General features: G+C 43.8%; 5 protein-coding genes across 5 annotated transcripts; 3 read left to right on the forward strand and 2 right to left on the reverse strand.

The window, feature by feature from the left end:
- Nucleotides 1-896: 896 nt before the first annotated feature.
- Nucleotides 897-1,748, forward strand: CCR75_006581 (uncharacterized protein; the record flags this gene model as incomplete). The annotated part of the gene is made up of 1 exon (XM_067964649.1): nucleotides 897-1,748. One exon carries the CDS (start codon nucleotides 897-899, stop codon nucleotides 1,746-1,748), a length of 852 nt encoding a protein of 283 aa, XP_067816482.1.
- A 712-nt stretch (nucleotides 1,749-2,460) lies between these two features.
- Nucleotides 2,461-7,559, reverse strand: CCR75_006582 (uncharacterized protein; the record flags this gene model as incomplete). Its single annotated transcript, XM_067964650.1, has 3 exons — nucleotides 2,461-3,872; nucleotides 3,954-4,089; nucleotides 4,153-7,559. 3 exons carry the CDS (start codon nucleotides 7,557-7,559, stop codon nucleotides 3,675-3,677), a joined length of 3,741 nt encoding a protein of 1,246 aa, XP_067816483.1. The 3' UTR covers nucleotides 2,461-3,674.
- Nucleotides 7,560-9,336: 1,777 nt separating this feature from the next.
- Nucleotides 9,337-10,188, forward strand: CCR75_006583 (uncharacterized protein; the record flags this gene model as incomplete). Its single annotated transcript, XM_067964651.1, has 1 exon — nucleotides 9,337-10,188. One exon carries the CDS (start codon nucleotides 9,337-9,339, stop codon nucleotides 10,186-10,188), a length of 852 nt encoding a protein of 283 aa, XP_067816484.1.
- A 2,113-nt stretch (nucleotides 10,189-12,301) lies between these two features.
- On the forward strand, nucleotides 12,302-14,434 carry CCR75_006584 (uncharacterized protein; the record flags this gene model as incomplete). Its single annotated transcript, XM_067964652.1, has 1 exon — nucleotides 12,302-14,434. One exon carries the CDS (start codon nucleotides 12,302-12,304, stop codon nucleotides 14,432-14,434), a length of 2,133 nt encoding a protein of 710 aa, XP_067816479.1.
- CCR75_006585 (uncharacterized protein) lies at nucleotides 13,359-17,042 on the reverse strand (the record flags this gene model as incomplete). The annotated part of the gene is made up of 4 exons (XM_067964653.1): nucleotides 13,359-16,616; nucleotides 16,683-16,793; nucleotides 16,865-16,961; nucleotides 17,023-17,042. The coding sequence occupies 4 exons, from the start codon at nucleotides 17,040-17,042 to the stop codon at nucleotides 14,943-14,945; spliced, it is 1,902 nt and encodes a 633-aa protein (XP_067816480.1). The 3' UTR covers nucleotides 13,359-14,942.
- Between the last annotated feature and the right edge of the window lie 2,289 nt (nucleotides 17,043-19,331).

The raw sequence follows: 19,331 nt of genomic DNA on the forward strand, positions 1-19,331 counted from the left end.
AAATGTAAAAGTTACTCAGTACACTGTCAGATGAAGCGACAGGTCTTACGGTGGAAAGATTCCTGCAAACTATAATGATCTGGATGCTCAGGTGACGCGCCACGATAAAGTTAAGGCACAGCTATTCTTAATGCTGAGGGCAATTCTGTGCAAGCATGCTTGAAGATCTACATTATTTTCTTGTAGCGTAAACTTCTCTACTGATCGGATGATTTGTCTTTACGAATCTTTCTCTGCAACAAAAACATTGTATTGGGTTGCTTTTTAACAACCGCATAAAAATGGAATTTAGCGGCAAACTGATGCTTGCTCGCACTATCTCGAGTCCACTGAGAGAAATCAAGCACGTTGTGCGGCGCCAGCAGTCGAGTGGTTGATATCTTGTGAAATCTTTGGAGAAGCTCCACTTTCTCTAAGATATATTGCCTCTTTGCCTTATCAGATATCAGACGTGCACATTTAAAGCTGCACAATTAACGCTTTCTTTTGTCTACGACCATTCTTTTTTTTTAGTCAAGCCATGCTGAAAAAGATGCATCTGTTTCAGTTACAGCAACATGATTGGCGAAAATTGTCGAAGCTGCTGCTTATGTCGCGCACAATCTGAGAAAGATTTGACGCACCCTTAAATAAGATTCGGTCTCGTTTTCCATGTGTATGTTGACGGCAAGGATCTTGTTAAACCCTTACCCCATGTCACGCTCGTTGTGGGTGGCTGTTAAATCCAGTACGCCAGTGCGTACGTCAGCTCCTAAACGGTCCGATACGATAACCGTTACCGCGGCAATCCGAGAAAAAACTCCTAATTTGTCACTTTAATACTAGCGCGATTTTACAACGGCAGCGTCCTTTAAAACTTCTTTATAGCGCTATTGTTATTGAGTAAGACAAAAGACATGCGCAGCACCTCGCAGCCAGAACCGTCGCCGATGCCGCTTGCACTGATTACTAAGAGGTCGTCACGGCTGCCATCGCTGAGCGCACGCGCACAATTTGCAAATTGCGCGTCGATGACGAGGAGTTTTCTCACCAAGTCGTTTCCGACGCCAAAGAGAAAATTATGGGGATCCCAGAGGAGTCCAACTGGCGTAGATGATCCCATGGAGGTCAATATGGCTTCTGACGAGCAGGACAATGAAGGAGCAAGAGGTGACATCGGTGAGATGATTGTGGTGGCGATTCAAAAGGTCACGGTCTCAGGCTCTGACGAGGGACGTGCGAGCCAATTTGGGTCAAGAATTGTACCAAAGTCGTCGATTTGGGGCGCAACGAAGTGGTCACAGGGCCAGTCACGATTGCCGCAACGCATCCAATGTACCGTCCGCAGTGGCACGACAAACAAAGTCTCGGCGCAGTCTGAACGCAGCGCCAACGAATATACTTTTGACGAAAAGTTTGTATTTGAGCGGCGGGATCATGACGCACAATATAATAACGTGATCATTGAGGTCTCTTGCACTGCTTCTAACTTAAAAGGAAAACATATCCTCGGTCAAGTTGCCGCGGACCTGGACATTGAATTTGCCGCGCAAGCTCCTGACCCAATCTACAAACACACCGCGCTGACGAGGGTTGACGGCGTGGATATGGCTTTGGAAATACACTATGTGCTCCATCGTCTTGTAGTGCCTGATGCAACGGCTGCCGCCGCCTCCCGCGTGCTTACTAGGTCAAGCACTAGCCTAAACGATGACGACGACATGAACGCCTACGGGCAAATATTTCCAGATTTATGGTATCTTTGCTAAAGTCGCTACTGCAGATTTTGAAAGCAAGTAAGGTCAGAAATGTACAGCGATGCTGCACTATTTAATCAAATCGCAGGTCATTAACGGTGTTCCATTACATAAATATTATAAGGAATAATAATAGAGAGGAAAGATTAGGAATTACTTGATCGACGCACTCAAAGTAATAAATCGACGCACTCAACGTGACACACTAAATGGTGATTGGCTTTCACAAAGACTTTCTATTGGTTAATATTATATTTACAAATAAATAACGGGAGTTTTCTACGACATTTCTTCAAGACAAAATCCCGAAACTTTTCTACGACATAACACACAAAATCTTGAATTGTCATTTCCTTCGCTATTTCATATGTAGGCGGGCACGTCGTAATGCGGCCGCGCTCTACTTAGGCACACACCCTAGCACAGCGAGGAAGCGGTTAAACCTGCTTCTCTTGCGTGCAGTGAGGTAGCTGTGGTGGGCGCGCAAGCGACCTCACCCAACACACTAAGTACTCTGGTTAAGTGTCGTCACGGGAGCGGTAATCCGTCTCCTCGTGCGCACTTACCAAGTAGGAAGTAGTTTTCAGACTGATTTATATTTAATAGAATTAAATACAAATACCTATTTTTACCAATTAAAATGTTATCTCTATAGATANTTATTAATGTCATTTGCTGCGTGCTCCCGAGCATCGCAGATGGCCCGATGATGCTCGACGAATGATGATGTGGCAAACGTCGCTTGTATGTCGCGTTGGCCTGCTGTGGATAGCGGTTGTTGTGTCAAGGTTATCGCTGCTACTGTACGAGCTGCCGGCGTTGCTCTTTGGGGCGTGCTTTATGATTTGGCTCGATGCTGGCGGCAATGTGTTGCGAGAAGTCATTGTACGCCAAGGAGTGGTTGGGTACAAAAATGATGAAAAAGCTGGCCGCATGACGCTATTGTACGAGGGCAGTACGCTCGCGAAGATGCTGCTGCTCGTACTAATCATCTACACGTACTACGTGGCGCCTCGAATTGAAGACTCGAACGAGTTAAGGCTATTGTTTTCAGTGGGATTTTTCGTGTCTATTGCACTGGGTGCCTTGCCATTGGTACCGCCGAAAAAGATGCAATTATGTGCTAATCCTATTAATGTTAAATTGTTGCTCTGTAGCTTCGCAATATTATGGGAGCTCACTACATGTTTCTTGCCAATATGCTGCATCTTGACTCACGAATTTATTTACACGGCTCCAAAAAGGGAATAATCTGTGATGCACCGCTTGGATTTATTGTACTCGCGACTCCAGATAACACAAAGACCTATATACCAGCGGGTGGCACAGTAAGCAACACCATGGAAGTATTTCACACTTTTCTATGGCCACTGCGACTCGATGTTCATGTGGCAGCAAATGTCTCGACAAAGCGCATTCGTGAGTTGATACAAGATCTGGACCAGCTGCTCTTTTGGGACCCTGTGGTTGTCCTTGCACCCGATGGAAGTGCGACGTTGGATGTTCGAAGAACGTCCTCGGTCGTCTCGGCATCGTCCCCACGTGAACGCCACAGCGCTCTCGGATATGCTGAAGCATCTGAATTCAGAACCAAGTTGTTGTTTGATGAGAACCAGCAAGAAATGGATCGAATCGTTCGACGTGCACGAGGCAATGAAGGCTATATTGCGCTAGAGCCTAATAAACGATGGGTCGTCCAGTTACGGACATTTGTGCAAGCAAAGCAAAAGATTCACTTTCGTCAAGTTCGAGCTGCAGTGAGTGAAATGAATCATTAAGGCATCGAAAGCCATATTAATTAGGCTCTATACTCTTTGGTATGCACAGTATGTTGAAGCCATTACCAAGTTAATGGAGAAGCAAGGAACAGCAATTGGATCGCGAGTTGCTGCTGCTGAGCCTTTGCGTGTTGACTGAAGTGATAACTGGTGCTGAGCTTCATCCAGCCACTGCATCCATTACATGATTTTCCTTAATTATGTTTAACCGCATACTGACATCAATCGTCGATATGTACAACGCTATGTCTCCTTCGTCGGGTAAAACTTGAAGCAAATCTTCGGGAGTGAGCGTTGAGCTTAAATGGTGGAGAATGCTTCTTAATACTGCGTTTTCATGCGCAGGATCGTTTTCAGTCTATAGACAATATCAAAAGTCAGTGAATCTCATGAATGCACATCATTCGTTTTTGTTCGATAACACTCGGATAACTGATACCTTTGTGAACAAGCAAGAACAGATGCTGATTAAGTAGCGCCATTCAACCAATGTGTTACAAAATGTCTTGCCATACGGCAGAAACAAATTTCTACAGTCCTCACGCTGTGCAAGAAGCTTCAAAGCATCCTCCGTACTGGTAAGCCCATCACAACAGTATTATTTAAAATTAGAAATACATGACATCAAAGTGACGTACCGCGATGCGCGAGGCAAGGAGAGGAGTACAACAATGACAGCCAAGTTGTTCTCAAGATTCCATTGCATTGGTTCAAAACCCTCGCTAGCGTTGTTCTCGTATTCCGTTAGCATTTGCTGAGGACAGATCAAGTCATTCTGGTATAGCAGTCCCAGAGTCTGATTGTAGAGGTTCTCAAGAATTCTGCGAAGCCTTGAGGATTTCGGCAGACAGTGGATCTTAACGTAGTCTTGCACCCAGCTGGGAAGCATGATACAAGCGACTGGTTCCAAACTTATTGTCTCAAATAGATCACACAAGGTAGTCTCCACACAACGGTCCTTATCATACGTCTCCGAATCGCTTAAGCACGAGCACAACCTGATACACAGACGCATCATCTCCGCAGCCAAGGCTGCCTTGGCATGTTGCAAATCTTTTTCATCGTCTTGTATTTCCTCCTTCAAAGACAATGGCTCAAGCGTCGAAAACATTTGAAGTACAAATGCCAGAAAGCGGAGTACGAGAACTTGGTCAGGGACAAAGTGTACAGATATTCGATCCACATCTACCAACGCGACTGATTCGCTCGTAGCAATTCTCTTTGCTGACGGCATAGCGGCCTCACCAATGGTACTTAGGCAAAACAATATCGCGGATCGAACAGTTTCTTGACGGCTGATCGCGTTCTTAAAAATCTGTTCTAGGATATTTAAATATCTTGACGGGGCCTTTGTTCGTAATGCATCGGTTAACTCGGAGCTCGAAATGCGTCCAGTTACATTCAATGAATTCTTCTCATTCGCAACGGAAGTCGTAATCTCTTGAATTAACAGCTCTGGATGCTCCACTGCTAATTGCGTCAGTGCATCGACATGATTCTCGAGCAACTCGTCTACCAAAGCCAACAATGATGAATGAGAACACTTTAGAGTTCTATCATTGCCTGACATTAATTTTCCTAATTCTGTTTCGAAAGTTTTCAAGGCAATTGCACGCATCATTAATACAAGCCGCGCCGTTTCAACGACGACGCTATGACTAGCAGACTCGTCCAACTTATCGAGAGCAAATTCTATGTCGTTCAGAGTCCACGTTAACGACGAATCAACAATCAATCTCGACAGTTGTTCGGGAAAATATTTGCCATAGTGCATCAACACAATTCTCGTAAATTTGGGATCTACGGCGCTTTTATCTTGAAAATGCTGTGGAGTACAAATGGCTGCAAGTGATCGAGGAGGTAGAAATACAAATGCCTCGAGATACTTTCCAGTCGCTTGAATCACTTCAGATCGATCTACTGTTCCAACTATTATTTGAAGTCGCTGCATGACTTTAGTTGACGAAACATTTGAGGCAACAAATAAAAGCGCAGCCCGCTCCAAATTACGATGGGGTTCCGACATGAAAATTTCTGCTAAATCTGCTGCACATTTTCGTGCAAGTTGATCGTACAACTTTGTATCAAGCTCAAGAGCCAACTTTTCCTTGCGATCGGATATTGAAGCTGTCACTTCCTTACCAGCAACGTCATTATTCACGGCAATACGAAGCAAATCAAAGCCCACGTCAGCACGGTAGCGATATAATGAGAATAAACTGAGCAATAGATCAATTTGAAATGGTTTCATGATGCCATGAGTTGACAGCAAACCCTGATGCACATAGGAATAAATCAGCGATGGTGGCCTTTGCTGAAAAATCAAAATTTTGCGTTGGGATAAATCGTTTTGACCGGTTAAAGCTCGACGTAATTCAAATTCGTTCTCGGGTAGTTGCTCAGCTGCGGAGAGACTGGCTAGATGCATAATTTCATTTGGTCTTTGAGATGTCAAAGATGCCACTTGTGGTAACAATATCACATACGAGTCTAGTGCAACAAGCTGCGATACTGGATACGGAAGAGGATGGATACAAAGGAGCTGCGGTTGCGATGGCTGGGGAACAAGGGACTCTTTCAAAGCACGACTGGCTGCGACGTAGTGACATGGACTCCATATAGACCATACTTGTAGTCCAGACAGCGTGGCAACAAACAAGAAAGAGCTATTTGCTGTGATGCTCGTAACTAATGATGTTAAATTGTAGTGCATAACTACTCGTCCAGACTCAGATTTGCCATTCAAGTCGTCCTCAATTTCATCACCATTTGAAAACCAATCTCGTTCTTGTCCTTTTGCCACATTAATTGGCGTGTGATTCCCTCTTGAACTCATTTGCTCGCCCTTGCCCAGCACTTTTTTGGCCATTTTCGTCCTTGTGGAATCAACTTGTTCCGATAAAAAGTAGTACAGAAATGCATGTTGCTCCGTCGCGACCAGCAAACGTGTATAACCTCTCGTCTCAACACACACGCGATTGTCAATTGTTTCAGGGAGGAACTTTAAAAATCGAATACTGTGGTTTGGCGGCAAATAGCGTTGCAGCAGTACGATTACGTCATCTTCTTTAATGAAATACGACATGGCTTCATTCGTACGAATGTCTTGGCTTTTGACTAAACCTGCGAGATTCCATATTTCCTGTTGGGCCTCGTTTCGACCAAGTACCATGGGAAGTTGTTCTTGCTCCTCAAAATCCTGTTGTTCCTCTTGTTCACGCTTCGTGTCAGCTTCCACTGTGCTGTACGGCGAGCAAGACACGGGTATCTCTACAAATGCATCGAAGTCGTCAAGATTTGAAATCGTTACACACTGGGTTGAATCTGCGGGTACGGTGTCGCCGCCGTCGTGTTTGCCACTCCACTTTTCTAGCGTCGTGGTTTTATCGAGCCCTCTATCGACTGTAGAATTTGCAGTTTCCTCGTTATTTGAGCTTCGAACGTGAAGTTTCATGACCCGAACTTCGGTTTGTGATGCATAGGCCACATAGACGCCATGGATTGCTACAAACTCGACCTGCAGGAATGAGTGCTGTTGCGCCATGTCGACTTTAAGCTCCATTACGTGCTCGAAGAAGCCGTGGCTACACTGCCAAATATTAAGCACTGTGCCCATAGCCACAAGAACACGACCCGTGAAACTGCAGACTGCTACGCAATCGGCTTTGCGATTTGATGAAGGGCTCTCTAGCCTGCCTAATGGCAGTGTGTAGCCGCGCACCATTGTGCGCTCTCGCCAATCGTGGTAAACACAGAGAAAAGTCTCAACATCTTCGTCGTCATTCTCGTTTCCTTTACAATCGCTCTCTAAGGTCACCAAACTGTCGGAGAAGCTCGTGTAATGCAGCGTGTACACGTGACCATGAATGGTGGCAAACTCATGCAGGAGCGCCGAGCACGAGGCAGCATAAACGCGAATAAGACCCTCGCGACCGCTCGCCACGGCAAAGATGCCGTCTGAAGTTGTACGCGAAGCGCTTGCAAGTGTCTGCGACTCGTCCGCCGGCACCCCCACAGCTAGTGACTGCACAAACAACGACTCCATCTTGAGCTCCTACCAGATAGATCAGGCACTAAACTTTGCTAGTGCTTGTATAATCGGCATAGAGAGGAGTTTTCTTTCTTACTAGAGCCATTTGATATTTTACCCACATCTCGGAAATCGAGTGCCATTAATTTTTGGTCACTTAAAACAAACAGAGCCTTCGAGTGCTCGGCTAGCATACCGATTCATCACTCACAAATTATCGTTTTATTTTTAAAGTGTTGGTCAATCGACTAAAGAAGTCTTTTAAGCACAGGCAAAAATAATGTATGAAACTGCTGCTGTGAAAAATTGCTCGCGATATTGACGGCTGTAATTTCTCGGACCATAATTTAAAATATACGTACAAAGTTAATACCTGCAGTTGTTATTTAAGGATCGGCGTAGAAAAAAATACAGCGACTTGATTGCGAAGTCCTCCATCTGTTAACCTATTCTTCAAAATCTAATAGCCTCCGCTAACTTCTAGAATTTGACGTCCGCAGTCGTTGTATTGTATTTAGCTAGTTACTAACTTTATATTAATAACTAATAACTAATTTAAACTTATAACAAAAATTATATACGTTATAAGAGGTAAGACTGTACATCATACTTAATTATAAAAAATATCCGGATATATTTACAGTGGCTGCTAAAGACGGGTTTAAAGTAAACCAATACTTATTTATATATAAGAAAGCTATAATAACGCTGCATATATAGCTAAAGTGCGACGAAGCAGAGTAATATCAGCATCTAAGAACAGAGCTGTACAATAGGTTAGGGTTTTTATGTTCCGCATACTTAGCACGTACCGTAGACCTGTCGAAACATCTGATTCTGCGCATTGAAAAAGCGTAGACGATTCGAAATTGTACCTTATTCATAATTAAGCTTCAAATGTAAAAGTTACTCAGTACACTGTCAGATGAAGCGACAGGTCTTACGGTGGAAAGATTCCTGCAAACAATAATGATCTGGATGCTCAGGTGACGCGCCACGATAAAGTTAAGGCACAGCTATTCTTAATGCTGAGGGCAATTCTGTGCAAGCATGCTTGAAGATCTACATTATTTTCTTGTGGCGTAAACTTCTCTACTGATCAGATTATTTATCTTTACGAATCTTTCTCTGCAACAAAAACATTGTATTGGGTTGCTTTTTAACAACTGCATAAAAATGGAATATAGCGGCAAACTGATGCTTGCTCGCACTATCTCGAGTCCACTGAGAGAAATCAAGCACGTTGTGCGGCGCCAGCAGTCGAGTGGAAGATATCTTGTGAAATCTTTGGAGAAGCTCCACTTTCTTTAAGATATATTGCCTCTCTGCCTTATCAGATATCAGACGTGCACATTTAAAGCTGCACAATTAGCGCTTTCTTCTGTCTACGACCATTCTTTTTTTTTAGTCAAGCCATGTTGAAAAAAATGCATCTGTAGCAGTTACAGCTACATGATTGGCGAAAATTGTCGAAGCTGCTGCTTATGTCGCGCACAATCTGAGAAAGATTTGATGCACCCTCAAAATAAGATCCGGTTTCGATTTCCATGTGTATGTTGACGGCAAGGATCGTGGTGAACCCTTAACCCATGTCACGCTCGTTGTGGGTGGCTGTTAAATCCAGTACGCCAGTGCGTACGTCAGCTCCTAAACGGTCCGATACGATAACCGTTACCGCGGCAATCCGAGAAAAAACTCCTAATTTGTCACTTTAATACTAGCGCGATTTTACAACGGCAGCGTCCTTTAAAACTTCTCTATAGCGCTATTGTTACCGAGTAAGACAAAAGACATGCGCAGCACCTCGCAGCCAAAACCGTCGCCGATGCCGCTTGCACTGATTACTAAGAGGTCGTCACGGCTGCCATCGCTGAGCGCACGCGCACAATTCGCAAATTGCGCGTCGATGACGAGAAATTTTCTCACTAAGTCGTTTCCGACGTCAAAGAGAAAATTATGGGGATCACAGAAGAGTCCAACTGGCGTAGATGATCCCATGGAGGTCAATATGGCATCTGACGAGCAGGCCAATGAAGGAGCAAGAGGTGACATCGGTGAGATTATTGTGGTGGCGATTCAAAAGGTTACGGTCTCAGGCTCTGACGAGGGACGTGCGAGCCAATTTGGGTCAAGAATCGCACCAAAGTCGTCGATTTGGGGCGCAACGAAGTGGTCACAGGGCCAGTCACGATTGCCGCAACGCATCCAATGTACCGTCCGCAGTGGCACAACAAACAAAGTCTCGGCGCAGTCTGAACGCAGCGCCAACGAATATACTTTTGACGAAAAGTTTGTATTTGAGCGGCGGGATCATGACGTACAATATAATAACGTGATCATTGAGGTCTCTTGCACTGCTTCTAACTTAAAAGGAAAACATATCCTCGGTCAAGTTGCCGCGGACCTGGACATTGAATTTGCCGCGCAAGCTCCTGACCCAATCTACAAACACACCGCGCTCACGAGGGTTGACGGCGTGGATATGGCTTTGGAAATACACTATGTGCTCCATCGTCTTGTAGTGCCTGATGCAACGGCTGCCGCCGCCTCCCGCGTGCTTACTAGGTCAAGCACTAGCCTAAACGATGACGACGACATGAACGCCTACGGGCAAATATTTCCAGATTTATGGTATCTTTGCTAAAGTCGCTACTGCAGATTTTGAAAGCAAGTAAGGTCAGAAATGTACAGCGATGCTGCACTATTTAATCAAATCGCAGGTCATTAACGGTGTTCCATTACATAAATATTATAAGGAATCATGAAAGAGAGGAAAGATTAGGAATTACTTCATCGACGCACTCAACAGGATCATACATAGTGTGCTTCTAGGCCACGAAAGACGCTGGACCAAAATGTTGGTTTGGCAGAATACGTGTACACGGAATCCTCCTATCCTGCCAGCTAGTACGAGGCTGTCAGGGATGTGCCGTATGCGATGCGAAATTAAAGTTATATATTTTATTTTATGCCCAATACCACACCTTGATTTTAATTAAAAATTCTCTCTACATCTATGCAAGAAACATTAAGCATGTTTTTTTAATTTCTATGCAAGAAACGTTTTGCGTTTTTTTAATTTTAATGAGTTACATGAATAATCACGCCCAGATCATTTAAATGGAGCAATTTATTTTTACTTTTTTTTTAATTACTAATTGATACTTTAAATTAGGCCGTCGGTATAGCGACATACCCATTTTGGTATAGCGACACCCCACTTCTGTACCAGCAGCTGGTACAGCTATTTTAGTATGTACTATGCACCAAAACAGAATTACGCTTCAAATAACTCACCCCATTTTTTGTAGTTGCATAATCTACTTCCACTGCAGCAATGTCTCTTAACCCACCTTCAAACTGCACATATATTTCCCTTGAGCTTGCAGAGGAAGCAGTAAGAAATCTCGCCTTGCAGGAGGGTTATGCAATTAAGAGAATGAGGTTCAAAAATGATAGTTCTGACAATATTAGGAAAGTTTGGCTTGGTTGTGATCATGGAGGAACACACCAACCAATGGTTGTACAAGTTCGGAAGACAACCAGTCGATGTCTAGCTTGTCCCTGGTCAACCATCCTCCAGAGAAGAAGCCAAGATGAATGAACTGCCACTGTTGCCAATGGCGAGCATGACCATGCAGCAGCGGCAAATGTGGCAGCTCACCCTGAGGCTCGCACTTTAACATCACAACAAGTGAAAACTATTGCATTGATGAGTAAAAGTGGGGCCAAATCTCTTGTTATAATGAAGGCACTAAAAGCACCCGATCAAACGTGTAGAGTCATTGGACAGGATATTTACAACATCACAAAGCAAGAGCAACAACAATTCCTTACGGGTAGATACCAACTGGAAGCTCTTCTTGACACCTTTGGAGAAGAAGATGTTTACCATGCATTAAAAGAAATTTAACAGGACAACTCTCAAACCTTTTCATTGCCCCCAAAATATCCCATTCCATTCTCAAAGATTTTGAATCAAGCAATTACGGATTACCTTGCTTTCACATCATCAGGTTTCTGCATGCTGCAAATGATAATCTGACTTTGGACCTTTTTGACTCACATTGGTGGCTGCATAAGCACTGGAACCAGCCAACATTCCTTTGATCCCAGCAAGAACATTAACAGATGTTATTGTTCATCTTCAAGAGCAGCATGCAATCCTGCCTTCACACCAGCAGCTACTGCTTGAACAAGAATTAATGAGAGCAAATGAAGATCTGCTTGTCAGATATCCTGTTGAGACGACAGCGTGGACGGCCCACTGGAAGTACACGACGTGATCCCTCAGCTTTTGAATATGTGGATGGAACAGCAGGCACTTCTGCAGCAAATGGCAGGAAGCAAAAGTGTGGTGAATGTCAAGCAGAGGGAGATAATAAATGCCCTGAACGCGAAAGATTATCAGCAATTCTTGGAGCAGATGTAATAGGCTTTGGAAGCACTGAATCCAGAGAATTTGAAGAAGTACCTTTGAGGACAGGAGAACTATCAAGCATAGAGGACCTTTGAACTAAAATTAAGTCTGTAAAGAACCCTTTCAAGAAGATACATAGACTATAGCACAAAATAGCTGTACCAGCACTGGCTGCTGGTACGCCCTTAAATAAATACTTTTCTGTGCGATTTGATACAACAAGCGAGATTTCATTTAAGTGACTTACACCATCCGAAAGCTAGTGTGATGCACGCCATAAAATTTGGATCAGAGTGGTGGACGCTACAAATAACCATTCTGCGTCACCGACTCCAAGATGTTGCGCCGCGCGTTCCAGCTTACAGCTTCATGGCAGAGTCGTCCGCTGCTGCTAAGAAGCTATTCGTCTCGCCATCTTCGAAAAGCACCTCAATTGCGGTATAAGGACGAGCGTATCGGTATACTGCTGTCATATCAAACGATCTCGGAATGCTTTGTGCTAGCATGTCGCGATCTGCGCAGCAAAGACGAGATTGAATTACTATCGGCCACAGACTCGCGCGCATGGAACGTGGCGCTGCAGCAACGACTCGAGAAGCGGGACGAACAAGGTGCTGCGGAACTGCTTGGACTTGTGGCTCATTTCGCACGGGAAAATACGAGCGAACTTGTGTGGACAGATTTGTTATTTACAGTTTTGCGACAGCGGTCAGCGCGTAATTTTCGTTCGGACGAAATATTTTCGATTTTGAACCAATTAAAAAAGCGCTATGGGCCATATTTTGTGGCATCCGTGCTAAATAAAGTAATTAATGGATGCGCAAATATTAAAATGATGACAGCGGGACACGAATTGCTGCTGTACCATCAAAGTTTGTGGGCAGCAATTCGCGAAAACGAGCCAAACGTAAGTTCAAAAACGCCTCTAATGGAACCATCGATAGTTGGGACATTGATGTCCAAAATGACTCGGGCAAGGAAGTACGAGCAAGTGCTGGACCTGGCAACTGCGTACTTAAACCATTTCGAATTTATTGCAGAAAGAGACTTCCAGCAACAAGGATTTTTGGCATTATTTAAAGCAAGCGTCAAGACTAGACGGAGGCCGCACAAAATTGTACACACTTTTTTAAATTACGTAGAAGAAAGTGTTCGTGCGAGGGGCGAAGCATTGGACCGGATACAGAACTTGAGTCTAGAACGAGGCTTTGGGGCTGCTATTCAGTGCTGTGTCGCGCAGGAAGAATTTTCATTGGCACTACATTGTTATGCGACAATGGAGAGTACGCGTACAAGGTTACTTAGGGATACTATTGATTCAAACATTGAGATTCAGAAGGCTGAAGAGAAGGCCTTTACTGTGGATGCTGTGCTTCCAGCTGATGAAAATATTTACGTGAATGTTATGAAAGCGTGCTCGGCTGTGAAGGACTTTATGCTGCTTAAAGAGGTTTTTCAAGCAATGACAGCGCGAGGCGTAGCACGAAGTGCTGGATTTGGATCAGCAATTCGCTATTGTCACGAACACTTGGATTCAAACTTTCTTGAAGAAGTGCTGGAGAAAGTATTGGAGACTGAAGCAGACGTCGCTGGTGCATGGATGCTTCAAATTAATCATTACAACGACGCTCTGGGCTGTTTTGCAGCGACGGGCAGGTCGGAGCAAGCAAAGGAGCTTTTTACGCGACTTTGGAGTAATTCTTCTATCGTGCCGGATCATATTACGATGCTGGAAATGGTAGAGAATTACCGTAACGCATCGATTGAGGAAGTTTTTGCTTTAATGGATGCATTTCTTGAGCGGCAATTAGCCCCAAATCTGCAGGTCTTGACGTCTTTATTGTCGATCTGCATGCGCCAGCGTATCGTTGGCGATGCAGTCGCTCTTATCGATGGCATGGAAAAATATGGAATAGTACTTGATATCAAGGCATTCACGTCAATTGCATTTATTCACGCATCTCATGGCGACATCAAAGCCATTGTAAGCGTTTTACGCGATATGACCACAAATTGTATTCCTTTCGACAGCGTCTTTTTCAAATATGTGATGAACGCTTTGTATGAATCGAGTGGAATCGATTTATGTTTTGAACTTTTGCGTGAGCTAAACCACGAAAACAGGGCCATTCCCGAAGGTTTGTACATCTCGCTGATTGACTTGGGGACTCGAATTGGATTGATTGAGCGCACGTTGCATGTCGCGTATAATATGGAGTGTGAGGGCTATCATGTCTCGACGCAGCAGCTGCACAACTTATTAATGCGTTGTCAGTCAAAGGCCGAAATTGTAGAGTACTTGCGAACTTTTTCACTCTTACATCAAGGTAGGCAACTCGGGATGCCGCGGTTTGAGATGGAATTGTACAAAGATTTGTGCTCAAGATTGACACGATTTAATTGCAAAGACCACGTCGAAAAAGTGCAGATGCTCGCAAGATCCGCGGGACACGACGATGAAATTGTATAGCAACATGGCTCGACGGCCGCGACGCGCTCTTGATAGTGAAAAACGGTGATTTACTTGTTCCATTGGCGTTTGCTGTATTGGTCATTGTATACCAGCAGCTCATGGACTGCATATATTGTGAAATCTCGCAATATCGATTTAAAATTGACTTCAGTTGCCTTTCAAAGACCATTGCTGGTAAATGATGCCATTGTGAGACGGATGAGACTCTTTGAAAGTCGCAGCATCTGTACTAGACATGCTCTAGCTGATTACCCGAGCTAAGGATTCTTTTCATGCGAGTGGCGCAAACCTTGTAATTTACGTTCGACGAAATCCAAAGCCGTACCTTTTACATGGTACGAAGCACAACGGAAGCAGGCAAGCATTTTTAAGCAAGAGATACGTATAAAATAGACTCATGATACACGTATTTGCATTTCAATTAAAGCAAATCTTTTCTTCTAACTGTTGGCGGTAATGATGCAATTTCTTGACTTTGTACGTTGAAAATTCAGTACTTGAAGCCTCATAGTTTGCTTAAAGGGTCAGTCGACTTATATGTGCGCTCTACGAGGTCGTAAATATCATGAAAGGCCTGCAAGAGCGCAACTTGAAATTTCGAGGCAGTAACTCGAGGAAGATTCGAATCAATTGGAAATTCCGTATCACGACTGCTTGGGTCAAACGACGTAATCATGACGGCAATATAGTCGCGTTCACAACTATAGCAAAGACCGATGCCGTGAGCTACCATGGGTACAAATCCCCCCCAGAGCCATGGACATCCGGACACGTTGCTTGTTGATAACACGTACTTACCACCTCCGCCACTCTTGCCGTAGGTAGGATCGGTGAAAAGTGGTGGAATCGATCCAGTCTTTTGCATTGCTGCCATGGAAAGTCCAAAGAGGTGACGGTCAATTCCTTTGCCAGAAAGAGCCTCGCGCGAAAGCTCTTGATGGCGTGTCATCGCACGCTTGAGTTTCTCGACCACGTCCGCCTTCTTCGCGTCGGATCGGTCGTGTATTTGAAGCCACGCCAGTACTTCATTCGTAACCGTTTGGATCGTCTCGGTACGTCCATGAAGAAACATTCGCGTATGGCCACTCTCGTACGTTGGCACAACGCGATTAAATAAACGAAAACCCGCCAACTGGATTCCCATTTGTACAAAAGCATCCGAAAAGAGATTGACAGCTAGTAATTTGGTCTTTCCAAACAACTCGGTTCGCATCACCTCGATCTGGAATAAACTCCCATGAAGTTGAAACTCGGTCAATGCTTTTGGAATGGTATTCAAGACAATCTCATCGGGTACGTGCCAGCGAAGCAACTCGGGGGGAGGCAAAAAACCAAGTGCATGCTGTCGACTCTGAATGAACGTGTCGTAGCTACCCTTTCGATTCAAAAACCGCGCACCTAGCCACCGAAACATTGACTGCATCACTGTCGCATCGGCATGAGCGTGTTCCATATTGGCGCCAACCATCCCATTGGTGAAAACAAGATATTGCAAATTCTTGTCAAACCAGCGATTGCCAGCATTAGTTGCGGCACATTGAAGCGTTAATTCCGATGGTGTCTTGGGTGAACTTGTTTCGAGACAAAGTGCAAAAAGACTTGATTCAATCGTATCGAGACTACGCTCGTTTAACGGGTCCATTTCTACTAACGTTTGACGAGCATTAGCCCATTGATCGCGTGCCATGGCTGTGAGTGCGCCTACGAACTGTGGTGACTCTTTCTCGTTTAAACGAAGCGATTTCAAGTAGGCCGCATGACGCAAGATGTGCAAGAGCTGCACTTCGAGATCTCCTATTGTAAGAAGCTCGTTTTGTGTGTCGTAAACGCGCAGGACAAAGATTCGACCGTCACATAATACAATTGTATGGCGAATCGTACCAGGATCGACGCACTTGAAATGATCTGTTGGGCTTGCTGGAATCCGACACGACGAAAAGAGACGACGGAACATGTTCATACAAAGGACATGACCATTTCTTTTCTCGGGCGGCACGAGCTCACGCTTGAGTTTCTCCAAGTATTCGCATGTGTACCTGATCGTCTCGGCTGCTCTTCTGGCTTGCGATACAGGCCGATTAAAATCATGAAAGGTACCAAAGCCTGCGACGACGTTGACAAAGAGGCCAATGGGTGTGCGAGTACTGAGATAAGCCCCTTGTTCCCACCATTCTGCTAGCTACGGAAGCATGGCAAATCGCGATATATTGGTATCAATGCTTTGTACCACATTGTATAAACGTACCCAATTTTCTTTTTCGTTTGCACGTTGCAATAGCTCCGCCTGTAAAGTTTCGCCTTGACCCCCAGGCTTTTGAAATTCTTGTACGAGTTTCTTGGTTTGTTCCAGCTCCTCCTGTAGAAACAATAAAAATCTTTTCTTAGATATCGTACTTTGCATTTAGAAATGGTATACACAAAAACAACCTTCGACACATACGGCTCCACAGAGCGCAGATACTTGTCAAGCGTAGTGTGGAGCGACGGCACGGGAAGATGGGGCAACGACGATTGCAGTTCATACCTACATATATCAGTAAAGGTTGTTAGAATTGCACGTTTGATGAAAAGAATGCATCGAGTACGTTAAGACTTGACGGGACATGCTTGAAAGGCTGTTAAGCTGTAGCTCGCAAATTTTGGACTGCGCCAACTGCTAAATATGGTTTCAGGCATGTTGGTGACAAAGGAATTCCATTTTAAGTCCCTTTTAAAAGATATGGCTTGAGCTTCTGAAAATATGTGGCTAATTCCATGCACATCACTAGGATGTGAATCAACCTGAGCAATCAACAACTCCGCGAACGGGCATTCGAATTTTTCATAATTCTCATTAAATAAATGACTATAGCTTTTTTTTGAGTATAATATCAGCGCACAGCCGTAAAATTAGCCACAAGAAAACACAGCAATTGAGTTCTGTGCTATTAGACAGGCATAAAAAATTATCTCACGTCGTCGTCGGTAACTCCTTCTTTGCACGGTCCATTGACGCATTCTCTGCGCTACCTACCGCAATTTCGTCTAGTTGTTTTGCCAGGCAATCAGTAGGCTTCTAAGTCTCTATGCTCATATCCTGATGACTTTATCTTTAATTTGATTTCAATATTTCTAGCATCCAAAAATCAACAGTTATTCCATAAGAATCGTCTTTAGATCGCCCTTTTTTTGGCCTTTAGAACATAACATCCCTAAATTACATTAAAAGTCGCTATTGCCACACACCCTTATTATCTTTATAATAGTAGTGTAATGAATGAGTGTGACTGCCCTGGGCAAATCAAAAACCTAGTAGTCTTAGGACGTCAAACCAGGGCTAAATTTATGTTACTTAACTTCTACCAACTTTCGCGGAAGTGCATGCTTACCTTTCAAATAGGCAAATCATAGTGCTCTTGTTTTGTACTCACCATGAGCGGGTGTGACTGCCAGTTCGTTCGATAATTTAAATGTCTTGTTTTTAACAGGTGAGAAAAGCCAAGAGCGCCAGCACTAGATTAGCAAGTCATAGAAAGAGTGGTAAGAAAAGGTGCACGAGGGAGAATTTAAGCTGGAAAAATGAATGCATGTTTGGTAGTCATGGGAGGTTAGAATTTATTTACTATTTCTTCGTATTTATGAGAGTAGCTTAATGGCAGCATCTTATTGGAATTATAAGCTTCCACAAAAATTAGTCGACGTAGATAATTAAGGTGTGTGGCTATACCGATTCTCTCAAAAATATGGAATTGGGGTGTCCAGTCGGATGCAGCTCGCTAATTAAATAATTACAAATTCGCAAACTAAAAGGGGGGTATTCCCACAACGTCTGTGAATATATTAATCGTTATAAACACAACGCCGAAAATAAAATGTATTATGAAAAGAATCGATGAAGTTGAAGAGCTTGCCAGCAGTGACTATTGACATGCAAGAGTGTTGACAACTTTCCATTTGCTACTGTGGTATATGGCATGAAGGAAGTTCCGGATCCATCATCAGCCAAGACAACCACTGGCCTTAAATAGCAGGTAGCTGCAAGAATATCACTCTCAGAAAAAAACAATACTGGTATTGGTCCAATGTTTTACCATATTGCAGATTCTTTGTAGAGGTTTAGATAGCCAATGCAAAGCCTTCAATGCACGTAAACACTTGTGCAGCATTGAACAGCTCTTCAAAATTTGTTTTAGGGTTGTTGTAAGCATATTGAATTGTTGCAGCTAGCAAATGTCTTTGTAAAGTGTGATGTAAGTGTTGGTAGAGCGATTGAATTGTATTTGGAAATGCACGTCTGATGAAAAGAATGCATCGAGTACGTTGAGACTTGACGGGACATGCCTGAAAGGCTGTTAAGCTGTAGCTCGCAAATTTTGGACTGCGCCAACTGCTAAATATGGTTTCAGGCATGTTGGTGACAAAGGAATTCCATTTTAAGTCCCTTTAAAAGATATGGCTTGAGCTTCTGAAAAAATGTGGCTAATTCCATGCACATCACAAGGATGTGAATCAACCTGAGCAATCAACAACTCCGCGAACGGGCATTCGATTTTTTCATAATTCTCATTAAATAAATTTCTATAGCTTTTTTTGAGTATAATACCAGCGCACAGCCTTAAAATTAGCCACAAGAAAACACAGCAATTGAGTTCTGTGCTATTAGACAGGCATACAAAATTATCTCACGTCGTCGTCGGTAACTCCTTCTTTGCACGGTCCATTGACGCATTCTCTGCGCTACCTACCGCAATTTCGTCTAGTTGTTTTGCCAGGCAATCAGTAGGCTTCTAAGTCTCTATGCTCATATCCTGATGACTTTATCTTTAATTTGATTTCAATATTTCTAGCATCCAAAAATCAACAGTTATTCCATAAGAATCGTCTTTAGATCGCCCTTTTTTTGGCCTTTAGAACA

The sequence above is a fragment of the Bremia lactucae genome, linkage group LG4, assembly GCF_004359215.1.
Source record: "Bremia lactucae strain SF5 linkage group LG4, whole genome shotgun sequence".
Lineage (NCBI taxonomy): Eukaryota > Oomycota > Peronosporomycetes > Peronosporales > Peronosporaceae > Bremia > Bremia lactucae.